Raw genomic sequence first — 23,043 nt, forward strand, 5'->3', positions numbered from 1 at the left:
CAATCTTTGACTAATATCCATATTTTTACTCGACTTTAGCTCATAATATATATAGGTATAATAAAGATAATCATATTTCCTTATAAAACTCACTTTAAAATCTCTGCACGTAATTGCGATAAGTAACTTTCTTTTAATTCGCTCCCAGTAAGCCGGCCGATTATGTAAATTGCTCAAGAAGGATATTACCTCACTCCTAACATAAACAAACTAACGTCATTTAAATTTTACATTCGTTTATTTAACGGAAGAGTTATTAGATTAGTTAGATTATCTACAAGTTATTAAATATAAATTGAAGTTTTTTATAGTTTAAGTTGTTAGTAATCCAGATTGATAAAGGTCTTACGTCTTATAAACGTTGATTTATAAGACGTAAGTCAAAGGATGAAAAAAAATATTGTTTATTTTAAGCTTAAGTCGAATTGGTCCATTCAGTATTGGTGTTAGCGGTCCATACACATTAAGCAATCCGTAGATCGCCAATACGCTACAAACCTTGGGAGATAAAATATTATGTGTCTTATCTCTGCTGACTTGCCATTGAAACCATAACATAACAATAATAAATTTTGCTGTTTGACGGTTGAATAACTGATAAATGAGTCGTATCAACCCAGACGGGCTTGCAGGAAGCCGTACACCAAGTAAAGTATTAAACATTTAATTAAATGTAAAATTACCGCCGGTTCGGATTCTAATCTACCGAGAAGATTTGGTAAAAATCAACACTTAATCATTACCCCCAATTAACATATTTATCTCGATTAAAATATTATTTATTAAATATGACATATGTAGTCAAAGTCAAAGTCAAAGTCAAAAATCTTTATTCAATATAGAAGTGTATACACTTGCTTATTGATTGTCAAAAATCTACCACCGTATGTAATGTAGGTCCAGCGTAAGTTGTTGCCTATATATTACAATATATGTTACCTAAAAAAAAAATCAGAGACAATTGGAATAAAGTATATTTAAATAGAACATTAATGGTTTTTTTTTTTTTTTGAAGGAATAAAGAAATATATTAATAATAAAAATGTTGAACAACATTGGACTATTTTATTTCCTCTTAATCGGAAGCGAGGAGAAGCGCTGAGTGCGGCCGCTATTCCGAAGCGCTTTTTCCGCTACTCGAGGTTATAAATCAGGAAGATAACTTCGTTTTTTTAAATGAGAGAAAAAATATATATTTATAAAAGACTGAGAAAATATTTCTAACAGCTATTATGCTACAAGATTTTCCCGCGACTGCTTGTCTAACATTATCGTTAATTTTCTAAAAGTTAAGGTTGTATACGTAGCTCCTAATAGTAAATATGTTAAGATAAATTAGCTAAAGTTTCTCGAAAGAGTTTTGAACAATAGAAGAACTTTTATTATATTGCTACGTTAGATATCTAACTAGATGTCGTTATGTCTGCCTTTCGTTATACTCGTATGGAATTATTTGTGGTTAAAATAGAATAGAAACAGACTAAAAAGTCTTTTATTTCTCACACAAAAAGTTAATTATGATTTATATAATGAATATAATATTAGATCATAATGGACATGAATAATCTTGTTATGGGTATAATGTTAAATGGATTGATAAATTATATTTTATTTAAAAACATGACATTGAAAAAGTTCCAGTAATAATTTATCACGCAGGCATGCAACAACCCCTCTTTTGTAAGGGTGAAGGCCTCCTCCAGACTTTTCCATTTTTCTCTTCTTGATATCTATCTTTTATCTTTATTAAATTCTATCTTTGGCAATTGTCGTCCAGTTTTTACCAGCTATTTTTATTATATCGTTATCCTAACGAGATATTGGTCTTCCTATCTTTCTAATACTGGCAGGGCCCCGCCATAAGTTATTTGAGGTTGATAAAGTTTATTTGTTTATTGGATCGATCAATTCGTCAAACTCCTATGATTATGACAGTTCGATTGAGTAGTTTTAACGACTTCCCTCATTTCGTGTTTCTTATAGCCTTGGCTACTTTACCGAACTTTTTTTTATCAAACATTTCTTAATACTCACGAGAATACCTTTGGTACTGTGTAAGATACTTAATCAATAAAGGCATAGCCTTTGTGCTGCAGAGTATCATTTAAAAGTAAGTTAATGTTAAACTCTTTTAATCATCCTCATTTTAGAAATACTTATGTACTTCTAAGTGAGTACTACTGGGCAAATCTCACCTGTTAAAAGACTGTAGGTTGATGTGAACGTACGGCAAATTTTATACGACATACGCAGCCGAGGTGTATAAAAATTAAACACGTGATTATTTAGCGTGTGACATCCAGATTTGAACCCACAGTCGCATTTTAAGATCCACGTGTTCTCTTTATTTTATTCAAAATGAGTAGACAGATTGTCAAATTATAGACATTGACACTATAAGAAACAATAGGCACCCCTTGGAGATAGTGCAAGCTCGTCGAGGAAAATACCACCAACTCATGAATTATTATTCTACCGCCAAACAGCAATACTTAGTACTATTTTGTTCCGGTTTGAAGGGTGAGTGACCCAGTGTAACTCCAGACACAAGGGACATAACATCTTAGCTCCAAAGGTTGGTGGAGCTTTGGTGTAATGTCAGGAAAGGTTATTTCTTACAGCGTCAATGTCTATGGGCGGCGGTAACCACTTACCATATGAGTAAAATACAAAATTGCTTACTATTACGTAAAAAAAATTAAAAAACCTTACCATCACGTGGTCCATTTGCTAGGCCACCTCCTACAGACCTTAAAAAAGAAGTAGAGACATAAACCCGCCTTGGCTCTCAATTTAATATTAATACGACCATTTTCTCACCCCGTTGTCGTCGTTTGTACGTGTAGATATCGTGTAAGTACATCACAATGACAATAAACTTCAAAACCCAAAAATATAACCGTCGGGCGTACAATAAACGTGCCTTAAACGCGTACAACGTCTAATAAATATTTATAATACTTTAGATTAGCCTCGACAAATTACGACACGGTCCGAGGGACCTTAGCAACAAAGGGACTATTATGACACTTCCGTTGGCAAAAATTCACCCCTGAACCGGTGCGTAATGGCAAAATAACAGGGAAATTAACTGTTTAATGCGTTACTTTGTGACGTGTTTATATAATATTTATCATTGGATAATAATTGAAAGCAAATAAATACTTACCGCCCATAGACAATGTCGCTATAAGAGATATTAAACATTCCTTACATCACCAATGCGCCACCAACCTTGGGGACTATGATGTTATGTCCCTCGTGCCTGTAGTTACACTGGATCACTCAACCTTCAAACCGGAACACAACAATACTGAGTACTTCTGTTTGGCGGTAGAATATCTGATGAGTGGATGGTACCTACCCAGACGGGCTTGCACAAAGCCCTACCGCCAAGTAAAATGTAATATCCTAATCCCCAACGTTATTTTTTCTATGAACAGTGTATTTAGTCGTGTATCTACCAGTTTTTATTAAAAAAAAATAATTAAAAACATCCAAAAAGAAAATTTTAAATAACGATTTTTACTTTTGAGTAAATTCAATGATGTCTTCTCGCAACACTCCTGAATCGATATATTATAAGACAATCGTGTCAGTTCAACGGAAGCTACAACTGGTTCGGAAAGTTGATAGAATTATTCCGACTATTCTGGAACTATTTATTTGATGTCTTATTTAATATTCTTTGCTGTGTTATTTAACACTTTATCTATAAATATTGTTTAAGGGGTGATCAATTATTTTCTTAAGAGTTATATCTATGACCTATCTATATATATATGTATATATATATATATATATATGATCACGTGGAATGGGGGCAAGAATGCAAGAAGTATTTTGTTACATCGCTTTATCGATCCTAGGGACAAAAAATGAACCAGCCCTTCTGTCACCAGTGGAGGCAATAAGATGTTTTTCAATGAAAGTTTTCTCATTATTACACCAAGGTCCAAACTTGTTCTGTTCCAAAACTGTTTCGACTGCAAATGGAACTATGGCATAATCCGTAATAGAAGACTATTTGGTTCGTTCGTTCGCTTCAGTTGCTTGCAACTCCCGCTCTTAACACTGTTTCCCTGATAAGAAGCAGGGGTACTGTGTCATTGTATAATGTGTGCCAGACTAGCGCTCAGGATGAGCGTTTCCTCGGAACTGGGCTGACGTCCATCAGGTCTCATGCCATTATCACGATATATTCCACGGCTCAATAAGAATAGGTTTAGGGAACAGAAAGAGAGAAAATAATCTTTAACTAAACATAAACTTTTACATTACTCCTTAGTCTGGGCAAATTTGATATCTTTATTACAAGTTTTTAACTTGCTTCACTTATTAGTTAATGTGGGTCTCGCTATTGATTTTGTATAAAGTTCCAACGGTTTCAACAAAAAAATAATCAACTGAAACTCACTGAATCCTCACTTTTTTCTAAATTAAATACCGATTAATATTGAGTTATTGTTTAAAATGAAAAATATTTATAGATGTAATATACACACTATTACATCTATAAATATACATATTTATTAATTTATTATGTATTTAATTTAATCAAAATCAAAATATACTTTATTCAAGTAGGCTTTTATAAAAACTTTGGAATCGACATTTTACAAACTATATTAAGTGATGCAACGTAAAAGCTACTAAATTATAGAAACGTTATACTTGCTTATTGATTAGTAAACATCTACCAAAGGATTGAAAAAACACTTCAGAGAACTAAGAACATGTGACAAAATGCCCTCGTATCATATGATTCTATGTATATTCATACATAAATGTCGAATGTGTGGGCTCCGCTTCGGGCAAGTATGTTGAATATTTTCGGAATATATATAACGACCCGAGATTACCTTTGATTTATTTCATGTTTCTAACGTGCAAACAGTATCAGCGATCTCATTCAGGGTCTACACAATCGCTTTCATTCATGAGCGCGACCCGACATATCGTGAGATAAATCAGGTGACAAAAAAATGCTTTTGTATACCTCTCGGCTGTTGCTCCGAAAATACATGGACGCGATTAACTATTGTCTAATATATATTGTGGCGTTGTCTATTGTTACGTTTTGTAATTCATTTAAAACTAGTTGTCGCCTGCGGCTTCGGTCGCGTTTTACAGATAAAATTACCCTATAGAACATCTTGGTGTTTGAGCTTACTCCAAATTAAAGTTCATCAAATTCGGTTCAATGGTTTGGCTGTGAAAGACTATAGTTCTTTCACACAAACAGACAGACAGAGTTTCTTTCTGGAACTAACCACCACAAACACCCACTCAACGTCTCGGCGAATACCAATACTATGACGCGCACCGGGAATCCACCAAGCATAAGTTTGCTCCACTTGGCGCATGGAAAAACAGAACTTGGTCCATAAAATTATACAGTTTCGCTGGAGAAGTTTGGTCGGAGTGGACCTTAGCCTCCTTTTGATGGTAGAGCCACGATGGAAACAATGAATATGTCATACGACAATAATCTTATGTTTATTTATGGTATTTAACAGAGTCTAGAAATTTTATATGAGTAAATATTTTATTTTTTTGTGTTTATATCGTGTTTATTTACTAATTTGCACTTTGTGTATTTACTCAAACTATCCTTCGTAATGTTTGTATTTAATTATCTTATATAAATGATTAGTTTTCGATCTTTGTCTATATGTATTTTAATATTTATTCGTTAAACAAATTATGAGGTCGATTTGTAATATGACGCTAAAAACATAACGAGCAAGTTTTTAGAAATTTTGTCATTTTACACAATCGAAAGCTGTGTTTACACAAGCGTAATTGTTTTTTATAATAACTTGGTAATTATTATTATAGTATTATTATTTATTTATTTAATAAAAATACATACGCCGACGGACAAATAAACTATATGATGGTAATTTACTATCATAATAACAGTATCTTATAAGCGGTAGTGGTCACTAATATCATAGACGCTGTGAGCAATATTGACCAAAATCAAAATATACTTTATTCAAAAAGGTACTTTTGAATCGACATTTTATAGAACTATATCAAAAGCTACCACCGGTTCGGAATATAGATTCAACTGAGAAGAACCAGCGAGGAACTCAGATGTTACTCTTTTCCAAAATTTGAAATGAATTATGTTAGTTAAATATATATATAATATATCCTGCATGGAAGTCAACAAGTATTAGCTCCAAGCTTTAATGTTAATAACTAGTCCCTTAACATCGCTAATGCCACTAAGATTTCATATTCGTTGTGGCTGTTGTTACACTTGCTAATTCACCTTTCAAACTGGATCACAACAATACCTAATATAGCTGTTTAAAGGTAGAGTTTACTTGGTGGTAGGGCTTTGTGCAAGCCCGTCTGGGTAGGTACGTGCCACTCATCAGATATTCTACCACCAAATAACAGTACTCTGTATTGTTGTGTTCCGGTTAGAAGGGTGAGTGAGCCAGTGTAATCACAGGCACAAGGGACATAACATCTTAGTTCTCAAGGTTGGTGGCGCATAGGTGATGTAAGGAATGGTTAATATTTCTCACAGCGCCTTTGTCTATGGGTGGTGGTGACCACTTACCATCAGGTGGCCCATATGCTCGTCCGCCAACCAATGCCATAAAAAAATGTATCTGATAGTTGGGCGTACCTACCACGAAACTCTACCACCGAGTAGTCATCAATCCGTCGCTATTACTACCTACCTGAACCTAAACCCAAGAAACTCAATAAGATAGAGTTTATTATTATAATTTTTTTATGAATGAACAGTTTATGAGCACGAGCGTAGAGGGAAAAAGGGGAAAAGGAAAAGGGGGAAGGGGAAAAGAAATAGGAAAAGATGACGAATAATAGATAGAAAAGAACACAGGAAGGAAAAAGAAAGAAAAATGATTTATTTTATTCGAGTTTTAGCTTAGAGTTGTATCGGTCACTAAGTTAAAATGTACAAAGTTAATTGTATAACTTATATGTATAATATATAAGCGCTTATATATTTAAAATCGCAAGTAAAATGAAATAAAAACAAGCTGAAAGTAACGATATGGCTATTTTGTTTTTTTTTTAACTTGAGATAAATTATTTTCCAGTTTTGTTATGAGATATGTATATTCATAAATATAATAAAAAGTCTGGCGCGCCTCCAAAACATAGATCATGCTAGAATTATACTTATTTAGAATATATATATATATAATTGCAAACGAAAACTGAGCCAAGACTAATAAGGCAACAATATCATATTAAATGCTGTATCACTTGATATCATCATTTGATAGTCCAATCAAATCAAATTTTAACAAAGTGTTTTTTTTTAAGCCAATGTTCCACTGATTTCATATTACGATATAGCATTCAATATTCAATTACAGGATAAATTAAAATAGTAAATAGTTCTTAATAGATATAAATGCAAACAAAACCACAGACAAGAACTAGTCGACAGTAGTAAAACGCAAGAGATAGCATATACGAGAAAATATTGTTATCGTAAATAACATTAAGACTGGCCAATTCTACTGACGTTTGCCAAATCCTTGGCTCAGTAACGCGATGTGTGAAGCCAAGTTCCAGTGGAGTGAGAGCTTTTTAACGCATAAGATGAACATTACGTCTGTTATCGGATGTTGTTCGTAAGATAACTTCGAGGTTCTGGTTTTAACTAGGATGTTTTTACGGTCTCTTTTTGTATTTATTCTGGGACATGAAAATCACCCTTGTCACGTCGTTGATCTAAATTTATAAAAGGTTTATTTTCGACACGAAGCAATCAAAAATTATTTTATATAAGTAAACATTATAGTAAAGAACTTTTGAATGGTCAATATTACAACTCTACCACCGTTTCGGAAAGCCGCCACCGGTGAGAACAAACGGCAAGAAAATCGCATAGTTCTTAATTAACAAGATTAATGATGTTAGTATAGAGTTGATATAAGTCAGATTCTAATGTCCAAAAAATCTATAAGATTTTTCTGTTGAAAAAATTTCACTGAAAGATGGAAGATTGTACACTCTCGAGCCTGGAAAAGCACTCAAAACCGGTCGTTCTGCACCTGAATTCTTTCCGAAAGTGCCGGATTTGACGTATCATCTGATAATGAGAATGAGGTGTTTCACCTGTGTGTGCGCCCACAATTGTGCACTATACGTCCTGCGTTGTTGGTTAATCGGATATATATGTATGTACATGCCAAATACAATATATCATTTTCGAACGTTCGAAAGCAGAGACAAAGCTGTTATTAAATACATTATATCATAGCTCGGCAGGTAATCGCGTCATTTACTTAATTAGACTCGATAGTAATTCGATTTCAGAGATAATTCAGTTACAAGAGACGGATTGTAGTCGGTCAATTTGTCTAACTCAATATAGAACTAGTAGTCATTTTGATGCCATTCGATACAAGCTATAGATAGCAGATCTATATTTATAAGAACCTCTTTGACTGGGTTTTTTTGGACTAGTCGCTGGTTTCTTAGTCAGGTCTCGAGATCCTGAATTCAAACCCCGAGTCGAGATGATTGAAAGTTATTCATTTGTTGCAGGTTCTTGAGCAAAATAAATCCTTTCAATATATTTTCAAAATCAAAATAAAAATATTCTTTATTTAAGTAGGCTCATAAAAGCCCTTTTGAATGGTCATGTAACATTGTTGAATTAAATGTAGAGCTAGCGGCTTATCACCCTTATTGTGCTATTTTTAACTTAAATCGGCCCAAACGACAGGTACGACCTCCGAGCGAAAAAAAAAAAAGTTTTTCAAATCGGTTTCATAAATGGCGTAGCTCTGATAACAGACGTAAAAAATACAACTGAATTGTTTTTTGGAACCGTTAAAAAATTATCTACACGTACAACGAAAGTGGAAAGAAGTGTCACCTAGAAATAGTGTTTTATCTTTACATTGCCTGTTATATTATGTATTTGAATATCGAATTAATGTTTTTTTTTTTTTTTGTTACAGCCTGAAAGACTAAACGTTTTCAAAAATGACCAAGACAGCTGGGACTACACATGTGAGTATATGATTCTTATCTTGAATTTGTTTTATCTGTCGCAATCGAAACATGTATTACGACATTTGTAACAATATTATATTTGGATTTGTTATACTTATTTCCTTTTATATTTAGAAGGTCGTCATGGTCATATTAACCGTATATAATTATTTTATAACATCGAATTGTGTAATAGTTTATTGAGCTACTGAATTAAATGTTCAGGGTACGTATAAGAAAATGATCCAAACTTAAATATGATGAGAGTCGATGAATAACTAAATTTAAAAGCAACTCGAATCGTCTGAGCATTCATTCATTGAAGCAAATTAATCGATGTTTTTATATTCACAATAATATATACATATCATTTTAAGTAAAGTTACCTTCCATCTTCACCGACTCATCCTGTCGGGAGCAAGGTGTTCGATTCGTTAATAAGATTACGCAGATATTTTTAACTTTGCCTATTAATAAATTTCGATCTCATTTAAAAAAACATTGTTAAATACGGGTTATTACTCGTTATAAAAGTTGGCTGAAAAAAAGAATATAATTATAATCATTGGTTTTTAGTAATATATGTATATTACATAAATAATTATTTTATTAAATGTTTGTTTATATGCTGTTAGATGACGATTCAAAAGTGTTTTTTTTTATGAGCCTACGAATGAAGTATGTTTATATTTTGATAAAATAAATTCAGATCAATATTTTGTTTAGCTCCTGATTATATACGTATCATTAAAAAGATAATACTTTTAAAATGTCGTTATACATGTACTGTTGCTTATAACAATCAGTGCTAATTTAAACTGTAATATGATATGATTTTGAAAAATGAATGAATTAATTACGTGTTTTAATTATTTTGGTCAAATAAATATACTATGTTTTAATTCAGCATTGATTGTGTGATAATATACGTAACTAAAGATTTTGAAGGTGAAATTATTTTTTGATTCAAAAAGTATTTGCTTAAAAAATCAACAATTTTTTTTTTTTGAAATTATTATTTTCTGTGTTATTGTAAAACGCATGCCTATTTATATGTTCGCGGTAAAATGCATGATAACTTCAATAACATAGAACACGTTTATACAACTAATAATAATAAATAAATCCTTATTAAATACAAACTACAATATTTTACAACGTTCTCGCAAACTCATGTTGCATAAATATTCATACACGTCATAGATACACTTACAAGGTTGAAATTTTATGTTTTAGTAACACAGTGTCATCATAATATCATACTAAGTCTCACAACACTTATAAAAGATCACTTGGATTATATACGAAGGTGCTGATAAATTTACAGCAAAAGTATTCCACGTGTACATTAACCGAGGATCTGAAGAAGATCCTGCATTCAGAAGTCAAAGCCAAAGTCAAACGAGAACTACGTCCAGTAGTGGGTCTTTAAATGTCTTTCTGTAACGCAAAAATCATAGTAATGATCATTACAATTCATACTTTGACGTTAAAAATATATAATACTGTACAAGGTTTTATTTGACTTTATCTATTAAAATATTCCAACTCAATTTTGAAGTTCCATTCGAATTATTTTAAGAAATTCTCGTGCTCTGAGTTTCTACTATCAGTTATTTCTCTTTAACTCCTCGGAAACCAGCTAAAGTCGGTATTACGCTTGAACTCTTTCCGTTTGTCCGTCTCATCGGATTATTAGTATAAAATAATACATCCCGTGCAGCTGAGTAGTTAAATTTGTGAATGGTACAAAATCGTTCAGAAATCATCACCATCAATACCAGATTGCCGAACAGAACACAATAGCATTTTTTTTAGGGCATTGGTTGGCGGACGAGCATATGGGCCACCTAATGGTAAGTGGTCACCACCGCCCATAGATAAAGGCGCTGTAAGAAATACTAACCATTCCTTATATCACCTATGCGCCACCAACCTTGGGAACTAAGGTGTTATGTCCCTTGTGCCTGTGATTACATTTATGTAATGTGCATTTATGTAAATATATATCTTTTAAAAAACTTCGAGTGAAACAATATCGTAGTAATTTTTGTCTGAATTTTTCAAAGATTAAATTTATATTCATCTCACGCTATACGATGAAGGAAAACCATCGTGAGAAAACCTGCATGTCCAGGATTCTGAGATTCGTATATCCGAAACGGAGCGGCGTGACGGATTACGCGTCTAATCCCATTTGATGGAAGGGAAATTATTTGCCTGGAACATGACTTTTATGAAATTTGTTTGTTCGTGTTTAAATTGTTCCAGTTTTGACTGATTTATGAATAAAAACATGTGATCTCTGATCTCTTACTCTCGCTGATGAATATTCTACGGCTTAAATCAAATATTCTATATTTTTGACTTTCGATTGGATATGACTTATCGAATCGTTTTACAGATGCAATGAACATTTTTGGTGTAAGTAACAATTAACATTTCTTACAGAGCCCTTATGGCTGTTAACAGTATGTAACCACTTATTTATTATATGTATCAAGGCGGACCGGCTAATAGGACGATGTTAAGTGGTCTCTATCACCCATAGACATTGGCGCTATAAGAAATATCAATAATTCCTTACATAGCTTATGCATAACCAACCTTGGGCACTAAGACGTTATGTATCTTGTGTCTGTAGTTACGCCCAGCTCACCTGGTAAGAAATTGGTGCTATAATAAATATTAACAATTACTTTCATTGCCTGTGGTTACAAATAACACTCACCCTTCGAACCGGAATACAATAATATAACATTTTGCTTTTTGGTGGATTATCATATGAGTGGGTGGTACCTATCTGGTCCTTAAATTCATGTAGCCTGTAGAATCGTCTGCCTACCTATTATGAAAGAATAGACGTAGAACGCATGAAATACGTCCAATTTGAAATTAACATTGCCGTCTAAGTTTAATACCTTCGGTAAATCCCTTTGCCATTGATAAGTTTACAGGCAGTTGGGACATTTTTTAATTTACATAAAATTTTCGTAGACTAATTGTATACCAAAAATGTTTTAAGTCACTTGAAGTTCTTTCGGGCAAATATTTCCCTACTGACAAAAGAAATTCACTACTCTTTACTGGCACTTTAACGAAGGCGACAGTTTGAAATAGCAACTTTTAAAAGTGAAACGTATTCTTTTAAAAGTCATCGTTTACTTTTATTTAACTGCGACAGTCGAGTCCTTTGTAGAAATGTGAAATTAAGGAAAATTTTCTTTTAAAAGCCTTTAAATTTATTCTTCAAACTTTTCAGATTTTATCATTGTAACTGAACTGGATCTTTTTAAATATTTCTTGACGTATTTCACATAATATATTTAAACACTTAATTAAAAAATAAATATCTACTTTGACGAAATTTTGGAATATATTTAAATAAAATTGCATCAACACGTTTTATCTTTTGCGTTTAACAGTAGGTAGTAAGTAGTCAACAAAAAAAACTCAATAATCCTCCATTTCTTAGAGTCTATTTACGATCATACATTAATTATGGTATAAAAACGCATATAAGATTTTAAAGTCTCGTGAACAAGACATTCGTAGATAATGTCGAAATATCGAGCTCCACCAAATAAAAATAAAAAACATTGTAAATATCCCGTTTTAAATACTGTTAGTAAAAACGCATAATCCGAATAAAAGTTATTATTCAAGACTTCAAACGATAACCTTTTTTAATCTGTCGAAAAACATGATCTACTTTGCATAATAAAAGATTCACGAATGTCAATCGAAGAATTTGAATTCCTCTAATCTAAATCTCTCGTCGGCCATTTCCCTCCCGCGGAAATTGCAAATGTCATCGTCGCATAATGTTTGACTGCCTTAAGCATTTATTCTGTTACAGTATTTTTATTTTTGTAAGAAGTTACCGATTGAATTAAATTGATTTGCCTTACTTCAGGCTGGAACACTATAATAAGCTTTAAAACAATTATTCGTAACTAAGAATTTATGTAGCAATATTCCAGACAACCTTTGAGTATGAATAATTCGTAAATAGTTATAGTTTGGATGAAAAATGTTGAAATAGTTAAATGGCACCTAACAATTTATGACGGTTTAACGTCATGCATTTTTTGTTGTAAGCCATTATAATAAAAGGAGTTCAGAAACATATAATGTAACAACCGAGACTACGATTGGCATGTATTACATTGCATGCTGTCTATGAAGTTAGACAAATACTATAAAATATATAAAACTATAAAATATTCTGTCGTAAACATTTGGGTAACCAACTAAACTTTTACTCCTACTACAAATATTATTCTTAAAAATCTACTATCCTTTAATCGACTTACTGAATATATATTATCGTATTGTTATCTTATTTAAATTTTTATTAAGAATCGAAAAAGTTTTGTATGGAAAGACTTAACAGGTTGCCTAAATAAAACGTAAGATACTTAAATAAATTGGCAATATTGAAACATAATCCGTATAGTTGTATACAAAGTGAGTTGCTTCAAGTCAGTTCGATCGTTAAAATGAGCATTCGTATGAAATATTTTTATTTCGCAAGTTTCGCCTCAGTTCCGCTACGTTTATTTTTACGACGCCGTTTTGGCGCCCAACGTGGGCCTCGATCAGGTGAAACTTTTAATGATTCTTTGTTTATTTCTTTCAATTTTCCGTTTGTTATTATTTCATTTTAATGGTTGTGGTATGAACGTGCTTCGTTAATTATGGAAAATGTTAAATGTAAATTAAAATGAATCAGCGCGAATAACGTTCAAACAGATACATTTTGATGTTTGAGTAAATTTAATCAGAAAGGTTTCGTAAATAAACAATGAACTGTCTAATATAAAGTCCAAGATTAGTCTTCTGTTTACAAAGAAACTAATACGCTAGACAGGTAATATCTACGCGAGACAACGGCTTGGCAAGTGTCACAAATCTTGAAACTACCTTCGATACAAAGCCGTCGGTGGATCATTTTGGCTCGTCTCCAATGATTACAGATAGCAATATGCTATCGCTCACATCCTTGTAAGAGGGATTTTGGACCAGCACTATTACGTTTAGAGCGGTTACTATTTTCAGCTCAAGTTGTCAATGTTTCAACCTGATTACTTTGAAAAGAAACGTTATCAATTATTATAGGATGATGGTAATGGAAGTTATGTAAGATGTAAATAATTATAATTGAGAATAATCTTCAATTGAGTTATTGTTTTTTAATTGATAAAATCCGGTCTTACTAATTTTACCATACTTCAAAGATAACTGTTTCTAGTTTAGTTGAAATTTTGTAATTTGTACTAATTAAGATTTTATTCCGACAATCAAGTACAAAACTTCCCTTTTTTCTGCCTCGATACATACCACCTACTAGTAAGTTATTCTTTCGCTTAGCAGCTTTGCTTCATATCGTGTTCCGGTATGGAGGGTGAGTGAGCCAAAAACAAAGAGGTATACAGGGCACAGGCGGGAAGAGATTTGAAATGGCTTATGACTTTCTCAATGAATTCTAAATCTTAAACTCTATAGTTTTTTTTAATATTGTTTTCAGTAGTTCTAGTTTATTTTGTAAATGATACAAATTCATCACCCAAAAGGTTGATTATGAATCAAAAGACTTTCGTTTCCAACGGTTGCATGCGAATAATTTGCAAAATACATCGTCCTTACATCTTTCATTCATAAATACTTTAGGTAGTAGGTATTCCAGTTTTAGTTTTAATTAAAAATGTAACCTTGTATTTAATTTAAATAATACGAACTATCTCATAACGGTTGTAGTTGAAACTAGAATTTGTTTTGTCAAAGATTGACTATAGTTTTCCCACGCCAGTATGGTCCTTATACCTTAAGTTATAAAGGATACAATCGAGTATGTGGGTTGTTTGATAAAGCTAAATATTTGTGGAGCACGCAGCTCGGAAGCGCGTGGCTGTGCGGCAAAATATTTGATTTGCGCTCCAATGCCGTCAGTTTATTGGGATTTTTCTATTTTACCGAACGGATTTGATCGTTTCGAACTGGACGAGAAAGGAAAATTTCTGGCAGATTTCGTATGTATTTTATTTCAATGGTAAAGCATATTTTCTAGTTTTAAATTTTTCCAATCCAAACAGGATTATATCAAATAGTTATGTGGAAGAAAGATCAAGTTTGGAATTGGAAACAAAGTCAAATTCACTTACTAATTGGAAAATTGATACTAGCGTTTTTCTATAGTTCTTTCGTACAGCACACAAGATTTTTACTTAAATTTTTCTTTTAATTTAATAAACTGAACGTAAAATAACGCATAATAGGTCAACTTTTTTAAACGCATAAATGTCCTAAAAGACCGTAATTTGATACGCAAAAAATCCTTTTTTCCCCCTCTCTAATTACCGCTCTTACATCCGATTCACCATTACGCGTGAATGCGGTATTTCCATACAATAAGGAGGTCAGGCGGCAAACCTTGCGAAGTGCAATTTCCTCACCCCCTTTTTCCCCTTCCACTACCTTTGCCAGTCTCCCCTACGTTTCCGTCCATTAGATATAGGGGTAAGACCACATTAAAGGTAACGGTGGAAAGATGAATTATTGAATTAAATATGAAAAAAAAGAATGTGACCGCGATTTTCCGTATTTTTAAATAATAGAAATCTTGGAAAGTTTGAATTTAAAAAATTATAAAAGGAATTTAGATATAGTGGTCTTTATACATTTCATCTTGTTTTTGGGATATTAGTTTCAAATGTACAGATACTAATTTCTGTGTATTGGCCAGCACTCCAAGTGCTTGCTATAGTTACGGATATATCCGATACACCAGCAAACTCTGCTTACAAATAAAAAAAATATGATGTTAATAATTTTAATGTTATTGTCAAACACCTCATAAAATCGAAACCAAGTTTAGTGTCTATGCTAATAGCTATTTGATTGAAATAAAGTTCTTCGGAAAGACGAATTTTCAGACTTTTCCAAAAAACAATTCTATTATTTTTTTTTAAATAGAAAAATTCAACAGTTTTTGTTTTATTTTTTAATCGAATACACTACACTCTAGACTTGTTTCAAAGACAATGGAAGTATTTCACATGACAATCGGATCGAGTACATGCTTAGCGATCGTTACGTCTTGAGACGAGCTTGTAAAATGTCTTTTGTTGCCTTATTAGCTACCGATAGAACGATTGTGAAGTTTCTATGGATTTAAGACAAGGAGCTAAGAAAGACTCCAGTTTGGTTACGTCTGTGATGGAATAGAGATATAAGTGTATCTCGTTTGTTTGTATAGAATTATTATTTATTTATTCTTTATTGCACACCAAAACTTAAAGTAAATTTGACATTTGGATTAGCAAAATTTGCAACAGGCAGGCTTCTTATAGCTGATTATTTAGTATTGGTAATACGTAGTAAGTTTTCATAACAAAATAATTTTTACTAATTAAGAACATTTTTACAAATTGTGATATAGCGCCTGTGTAGCGTATTTAGGTTTATGCATACATTGAAACGTCAATAATTTAGTCGTTTTTAACGTGTGCATTGTGAGTGCGCCGCGCTTCAAAATTAGCTAGTGTAACGGACTACTATCCTTCTCCTGTAACATCACCCATCTCTTGGCTGTGTTCTTCGAGTGTGCGAAGACCAAGGGAGCGCTCCCAAGAAGAGCGTGTCGTGAAAAGTAAGAGCCCAAATTTTGAGGTAACAACTCCTCTTATAACTCAACTATAGTCACGCGCGTACAGCTTGTATTATTTTTAAAACGATAATAGCAATGCAAATCACTTGACGATGGGACTTAGTGCGAGCTCGTTCAGGTAGGTACCCCATCATATTCTCACTACTGTACTCTACTGTACTGTACTGTACTGTACGGTACTGTACGGTACTCATCATATATTCTACCGCGATGTAGGAATAGTTATTATGTTTGTGTTTCGCTCTCATAATCCGTTGGATTGGCAAACCCGACACGATCCTGTGCTGCTTTACGTGCTTCCGTAGGCACGAAAGTCTCCACTTCTAAACTATACTGAAGAATGTCTTGACGGAAGAAACACAGTAACTTTTTATGGCATCTCGGAATTCCAATCCTGGACCTCGAACCTTATAAGCTACTATTCAAAAAAGTCAGTTGAGTGATGGAAGTGTTTAAGTTGTTTCGGAGTTAGACAGCGTTTCACTTATGACGTGCTAGTTAGATTATATTCAAGGCCGTTGGTGTTCTAACCGTTTATTGATAATAACCGGCTCTGAATTCGCGTTCTTGGAAGCGCGGAAGCAATAACAAGGATTAATACGACAATAATAACGCAATAATATCGATTTCCTTAGCGAGTGTTTCGTGTAAACGAATATTATTTACTCGTCTTACTTTACGTAATGAAATTTCTTTACTTTCGGTGACTCGGTTGTGACATATTTGACCTTTCCAAATTAATTTCATCAAACAGTTTATGATATTTATTACATAAATAATAATTGATTTTAAAAGAGGGGAATATTTATTCTATAGTATATATTATTGCCCAAACTTTTGATAAGGATATTTAATTTACAATAGCCAGGAATATTTTCCAACTAATGGTAAGCGGTCACCACTGTTCACTGGACAATAGCGCTGTAAGAAAATTGGAATATTTTTTACAATGCTGGTCATAGCAACTAATATTTTATACTAAATCCAAGACAGCGCGATTTTTTAAGACATTTTTTGCCTCGTACAACCACTCTGTGGAACCAGAGAACCGAAACCAGCTTTCGCCGGCGGTTTTTCCGAACTGATACGAGTTGAGAACCTTGAAGAAAAGTGCGTACCTACTTCTTCCTTAAAGGCCGGCAACGCACCTGCAAGCCCCTCGGTGTTGCAGATGTCCATGGGCGGTGGTTGTCACTTTCCATCAGTTGAGCCTCCTGCTCGTTTGCCAACTATGACATAAAAAAAACTAACAAAACAACATACGTTGTCCTTCCCCTGTATAATGTCGTAGCTATGTAATTTAAAAAGCATTTTAACTAATAGCCTAGCCATTTTACTATACAGCGCGGTTCAACCAGCAACCTTTATGACATTCAGTAATTTCCTTCAGACCACCGAAGATGTTTTGTTAATATTTTTATATACTTTTTATATTATATACGTATCCTCCGAAAAGAATGGTACAAATCTAAATTTGGTTTTCGCTGATAGAATGCAACATTATGATTTTTTTTTTATGGCATTTGTTGGCGGACGAGCATATGGGCCACCTGATGGTAAGTGGTCACCACCGCCCATAGACAAAGGCGCTGTAAGATGTATTCACACCATTCCTTACATCACCTATGCGCCACCAACCTTGGGAACTAAGATGTTATGTCCCTTGTGCCTGTGATTACACTGGCTCACTCACCCTCTAGCCGGAACACAACAATACAGAGTACTGTTATTTGGCGTTCTGATGAGTGGATGGTACCTACCCAGACGGGCTTGCGCAAAGCCCTACCACCAAGAAAAGATTGCTACAGGGTCAATATATATATATAAAGAGTATCGATAGAAATTGCATACAATATTATACCAGGAGAAATAACTTACGTGTACAGAGAGCAAATTAAAAAGCAGATAATTAATAGGCCCACTCCATGCGAGCAATAAGTACTCGTACCAGATGTTAAAATAATAACACTGAAATATTACTTAATACAAGCACTAGGAATTATTAAGTATTTGTCACTTAGAAAAATGTTCCCATACTTTTTTTTTATAATTTATATAGTGAAAACGGTAGTGATAAAAACTACAACTGAGTAGCTTCTCACCGGGTCTTGGCGGAAAAATCTAGATTGAACTGGTCGTAGCTTAACGTTTAATCTAGTAAAATGTCAAATTTGTGTCATTGTATTTCCGAAGATTTTCATTTACGTTGTTTTGTTATGTGAATGCATCTTTATATTTCTGAGCAGCATCGCAATCTAAATTCAAATATAACAAATGATAACACTTTATGTCATATAGGTAGACGGACTGAGGTCGGAAGGGTCACCTGGTGGTTAGTCGTCACCATTGCTTTTATACATTAGTACAGTGAGAAATATAAATAGTTGTTACCAACGCGCCCTCAATCTAAGATGTTATGTCGCTGAAACTAAGATTTTATGTCCCTCTGTAGTTACACTGGCTCACCGATCCTTCAAACCTGAATACAAAAATACTTAGTATTGCTTTTTGGCATTAGAATAAATGATGAGTGGGTGGATCTACCCCTACACACCAAGTAACTCTTATCATGTTAGTTTTGGTTGGCTGTGGGCAAGGTTTTCTAGAGTATTTTATAAAATACTAATACAGAGCCAATCCAGATATACAGATATACTCGAAATGCAGATGCAGATTTAGTTATTAAAAGATCAATGACCTTAACAATTCAGAACAGAATCGTTCTAAGCATTTGACGTCCGACTATTCAATATCAGAGCGTTACCAACTTGTATTACGTAATGATTCGCTGCGTATGACAGGTCCTAACGAAATTCGAAATATTAAGGTATATTTATCGCCATATTTCTTATACCTAATGCTCGTTACCTTCCGTGACGGTACGATGCGAACTGACATAGAATGTTGTACTATCACGCTACTCGACTCACTAAAATATTCAACTACCCCCCACATACCGCCTCAATCGAATGACGACTCTACATCTTTCAATTAAAATCTATATTCGTTTGATGATGCGGATCAAAATCAAAGGTACGTTCGATTTTAGAATTTGAATCTTGCGTGTATAGTTTTAAAGTTTGATTCTTATTTTTGAATGTTTCGTTTGAAATTGTAAGGTAGTTCGGAGGGTACAAATTAATGAATTGTAATGAAGTGCCTCCGCGGTTCTCGTATGTTTAGAAGTGCCCTTTTGGGACTTCTGAAAAGAAAAAGTTTTGCGCCAAATGGATGTTTTTTTTCGAATTTTCTATTTCTGCTTTTTTTTCTCAAAGCTAAATGTAGTTATACACTTTTAAAAGTCAATTTTAATACGTGACGTTTTATTGATGACGTTAACATGATTTTATATATTTTTTCCCGTTGAATGCCACATTGGTTTAGCAGCTAAGCTAGCTGCCAAACTTTTTGTGGCTACCACAAAGCCCTACCACCAAGTAAATATAGACGTGCCTTTTAAACGTCAAACGTTCATCTCATATAAAAACAATTTAACAATGATATTAACTCTCTTTTATTCCGATAGTTTTGTATGAATAATGTAAATATTACAAATTATGATTTTCTTTCTTCAACTTGACTCAGAGCTGCACCAAATCGGTACATATGTGTGTGTTCAAATTAAATTACTCGTCTCGTTTTCCACGTGACATTTCGCTAGAAGTTCCACGCTGGCGTGACTCATAGCCAGTTCGAGAAGCTCTCGCAGCGATTTAGTATTCAACCTATCCGATGTACGTCGATATCTCATAGCGAATTATTTATCGCTTCGACGAGGTCTGGCCTGTATTTACATCTTGATTGATACGTCACGTTGACACGGAAACTTTGTACGATACAGCTAGTTTTATAAATATTATAGGTCCGTTTTGTTTTGTTGTTTGATTGAGAAATAACTTTTTTATTTTGTCAGATTATACTTTTATAATAAATAAGAATATGTATATTATGTTAATATATGTCGTTGTTCGATTAAGATTCGTCCGATTTATTTTGAGCAATGGTAATTAAAAAAGCTCTTTAATTAAGATAGGCGTGAGAAAATCGCTCTATTCTGTAAAATGTCGTTCCAAAAGTACTTGAATAAAGTATAAGTGAGATTGAGTTTTTTAGTATCATACTCAATGTTGAGCAAATACAGGCAAAGTCAGGCAGAGAGCGAGTTGTTATGTAACAAACATTAAACAGCGAAGCTATCGAAAGACCTTGAAGTGTCTGTCGGTGTTCGCATTTTTCTGACTTTGCTTTACATTGTACGTGATTTTTTTTTTAAATAGTTGCTTTCGTCTTCGTATATGAATAGATATTTACAAAATAGTACAGGTGATGGAGGTATTTTTCCATATTTGCAGTGATTTTCTGGTTCATATTATCTGAGGAATATATAGACGAAACTGTTGAATACGAAAATAATTCATAATAAAACTTATCATAATGTGACATATAGTACCGTGGTGTATGGTGTATGAATTTTCTCATATAGGTATAGTTTACGATCCGACAAAAAGGGTTTCCATGAGACTGTCATAGGACATATTTCCACATTTGTATTTCACGAAAGAACGCACACCCTCAGTATGTTATATAGAATGTATCTAAATGGACAAAACATGTCAAATGGTTACAGTGTAACATAAAGACAGGCCTCGATTCTTCGGTCTTATTATAATTTATTTATATATCTTTACTGATATTATGAAACTGAAGAGTTCGTTGGTTCGTTGAACGCACTCTGTTGCTATTACGGTTATAGCAAAGCAACTGGTGCTATCAAATATTTATTGCGTATTGATAAATTTACATTAGCAGCCTGCAAATTTCCCACTGCTGGGGTAAGGCCTCCTCTCCCTTTGACGAGAAGGTTTGGAGCATATTCCACCACGCTGCTCCGATGCGGGCTGGTCGAATACACATGTGGCAGAATTTCGTTGAAATTAGACACATGCAGGTTTCCTCACGATGTTTTCCTTCACCGCCGAGCACGAGATGAATTATAAACACCAATTAAGCACATGAAATTCTGTGGTTCTTGCCTGGGCTTGAAACCGAAATCATCGGTTAAGATGCACGCGTTCTAACCACTGGGCCTTCTCGGCTATTTTGCCGTCGATAAATCAGTATTATGCTGCTGCCTAGGTCCATAATACTGATTTATATATCTGTTCCGATTAAAAAATATATTTGAATGGTAGATAGCCCATTTATTGAATATGGCCATAGGCTATATACCATAATGTTACTACCAATAGGAGCGAAGTATCAATGAAATATATTTTAAAATCATGGGGGAAAATTACTCTTTTGAGAGCTTTGACAGAGATTTGAGACAGATTCGCGAAAATAATTTATGATAGAATAGTGTAATACAGCCGAGTGAAGTCGGGTCGAGCAACTAGTGTTATACATATATATTACCTCATCATATAACCAAATAAAATTCTTGCAAGGCATACAGTAAGCAAGTAAAATATGTTGATTGACAGGCAAATGGGCTTTCAGTGTTTTCGATGATACATTAAATCCAGACAAGGAGATCTGATTTCTCATGCTTAAATTGTATTTGTACTCGACGGTAAAATATCGCGAGGAAATTTTGACATATGACCCATTTCTAGAAAAATCTTTTCCACGTACATACATAAATAATAATTTTACGTATACTTTTAATAAATAATTATGTCATTTTATTTTGTATAAATATATTTTCTTGCCTTAAAGGCAAATGTTTCATTTCTAGAAAATAAAAATTTTTATGATTACGATTTTACTAGAACATCGTATTACCGAAGTACTGGGAAGTTACTATAGATAGATATGAACGGAGGCCGAATCGCTGACCCTAATTAAATGGGAAGACGGTAAGCGAATAATAATCTAATAAGGCTTATTCATTTTACAGAACACCCTGTATATTGTTCCACATAAAAATATATTAAAATAAACTTTAGTTATACTTTTGTAACCTTCAAGAATAAAGGTTCTTATATGAAATATTTATTTATAGCGTGTATGGAAACAAATGGCGCTACACAGTATTGCTTAGTTTGTCAAATAAATAATGACGTCCTGATCGAATTTCGCTCACGGTGGTTAATCGCAGTGTGTATAATGAATGAACTTGTTATCTGGAGGCAGGACTTGGTGCAAGCCTGTCTGGGTAGGTACCATCCACTCATCAGATATTCTACCGACAAAAAGCAATACTTCGTATTCCGGTTTGTGGGTGAGCCAGTGTAACTACAGGTTCAAGGGACATGACATTTTAACTCCCAAGGGTGGTGGCACATTGGTGTAATATAAGGAATGGTTATTATTACTTACAGCGTCAATGTCTATGGGCGGTGGTGATCACTTACCATCAGGTGGCC

The 23,043-nt window shown here is 33.6% G+C and overlaps 1 protein-coding gene across 2 annotated transcripts in view; it reads left to right on the forward strand.

Moving 5' to 3' along the window:
• Positions 1–23,043, forward strand: part of LOC125074073 (heterogeneous nuclear ribonucleoprotein L) — a 408,322-nt gene that overhangs the window by 345,927 nt on the left and 39,352 nt on the right. For both annotated transcript variants that reach the window (XM_047685304.1, XM_047685305.1), the window contains exon 5: positions 8,973–9,024. In XM_047685304.1, coding sequence (XP_047541260.1) covers positions 8,973–9,024 — 52 coding nt within the window. The remainder of the gene's footprint in view (positions 1–8,972; positions 9,025–23,043) is intronic.

This window comes from Vanessa atalanta, chromosome 26 (assembly GCF_905147765.1).
Source record: "Vanessa atalanta chromosome 26, ilVanAtal1.2, whole genome shotgun sequence".
NCBI lineage: Eukaryota > Metazoa > Arthropoda > Insecta > Lepidoptera > Nymphalidae > Vanessa > Vanessa atalanta.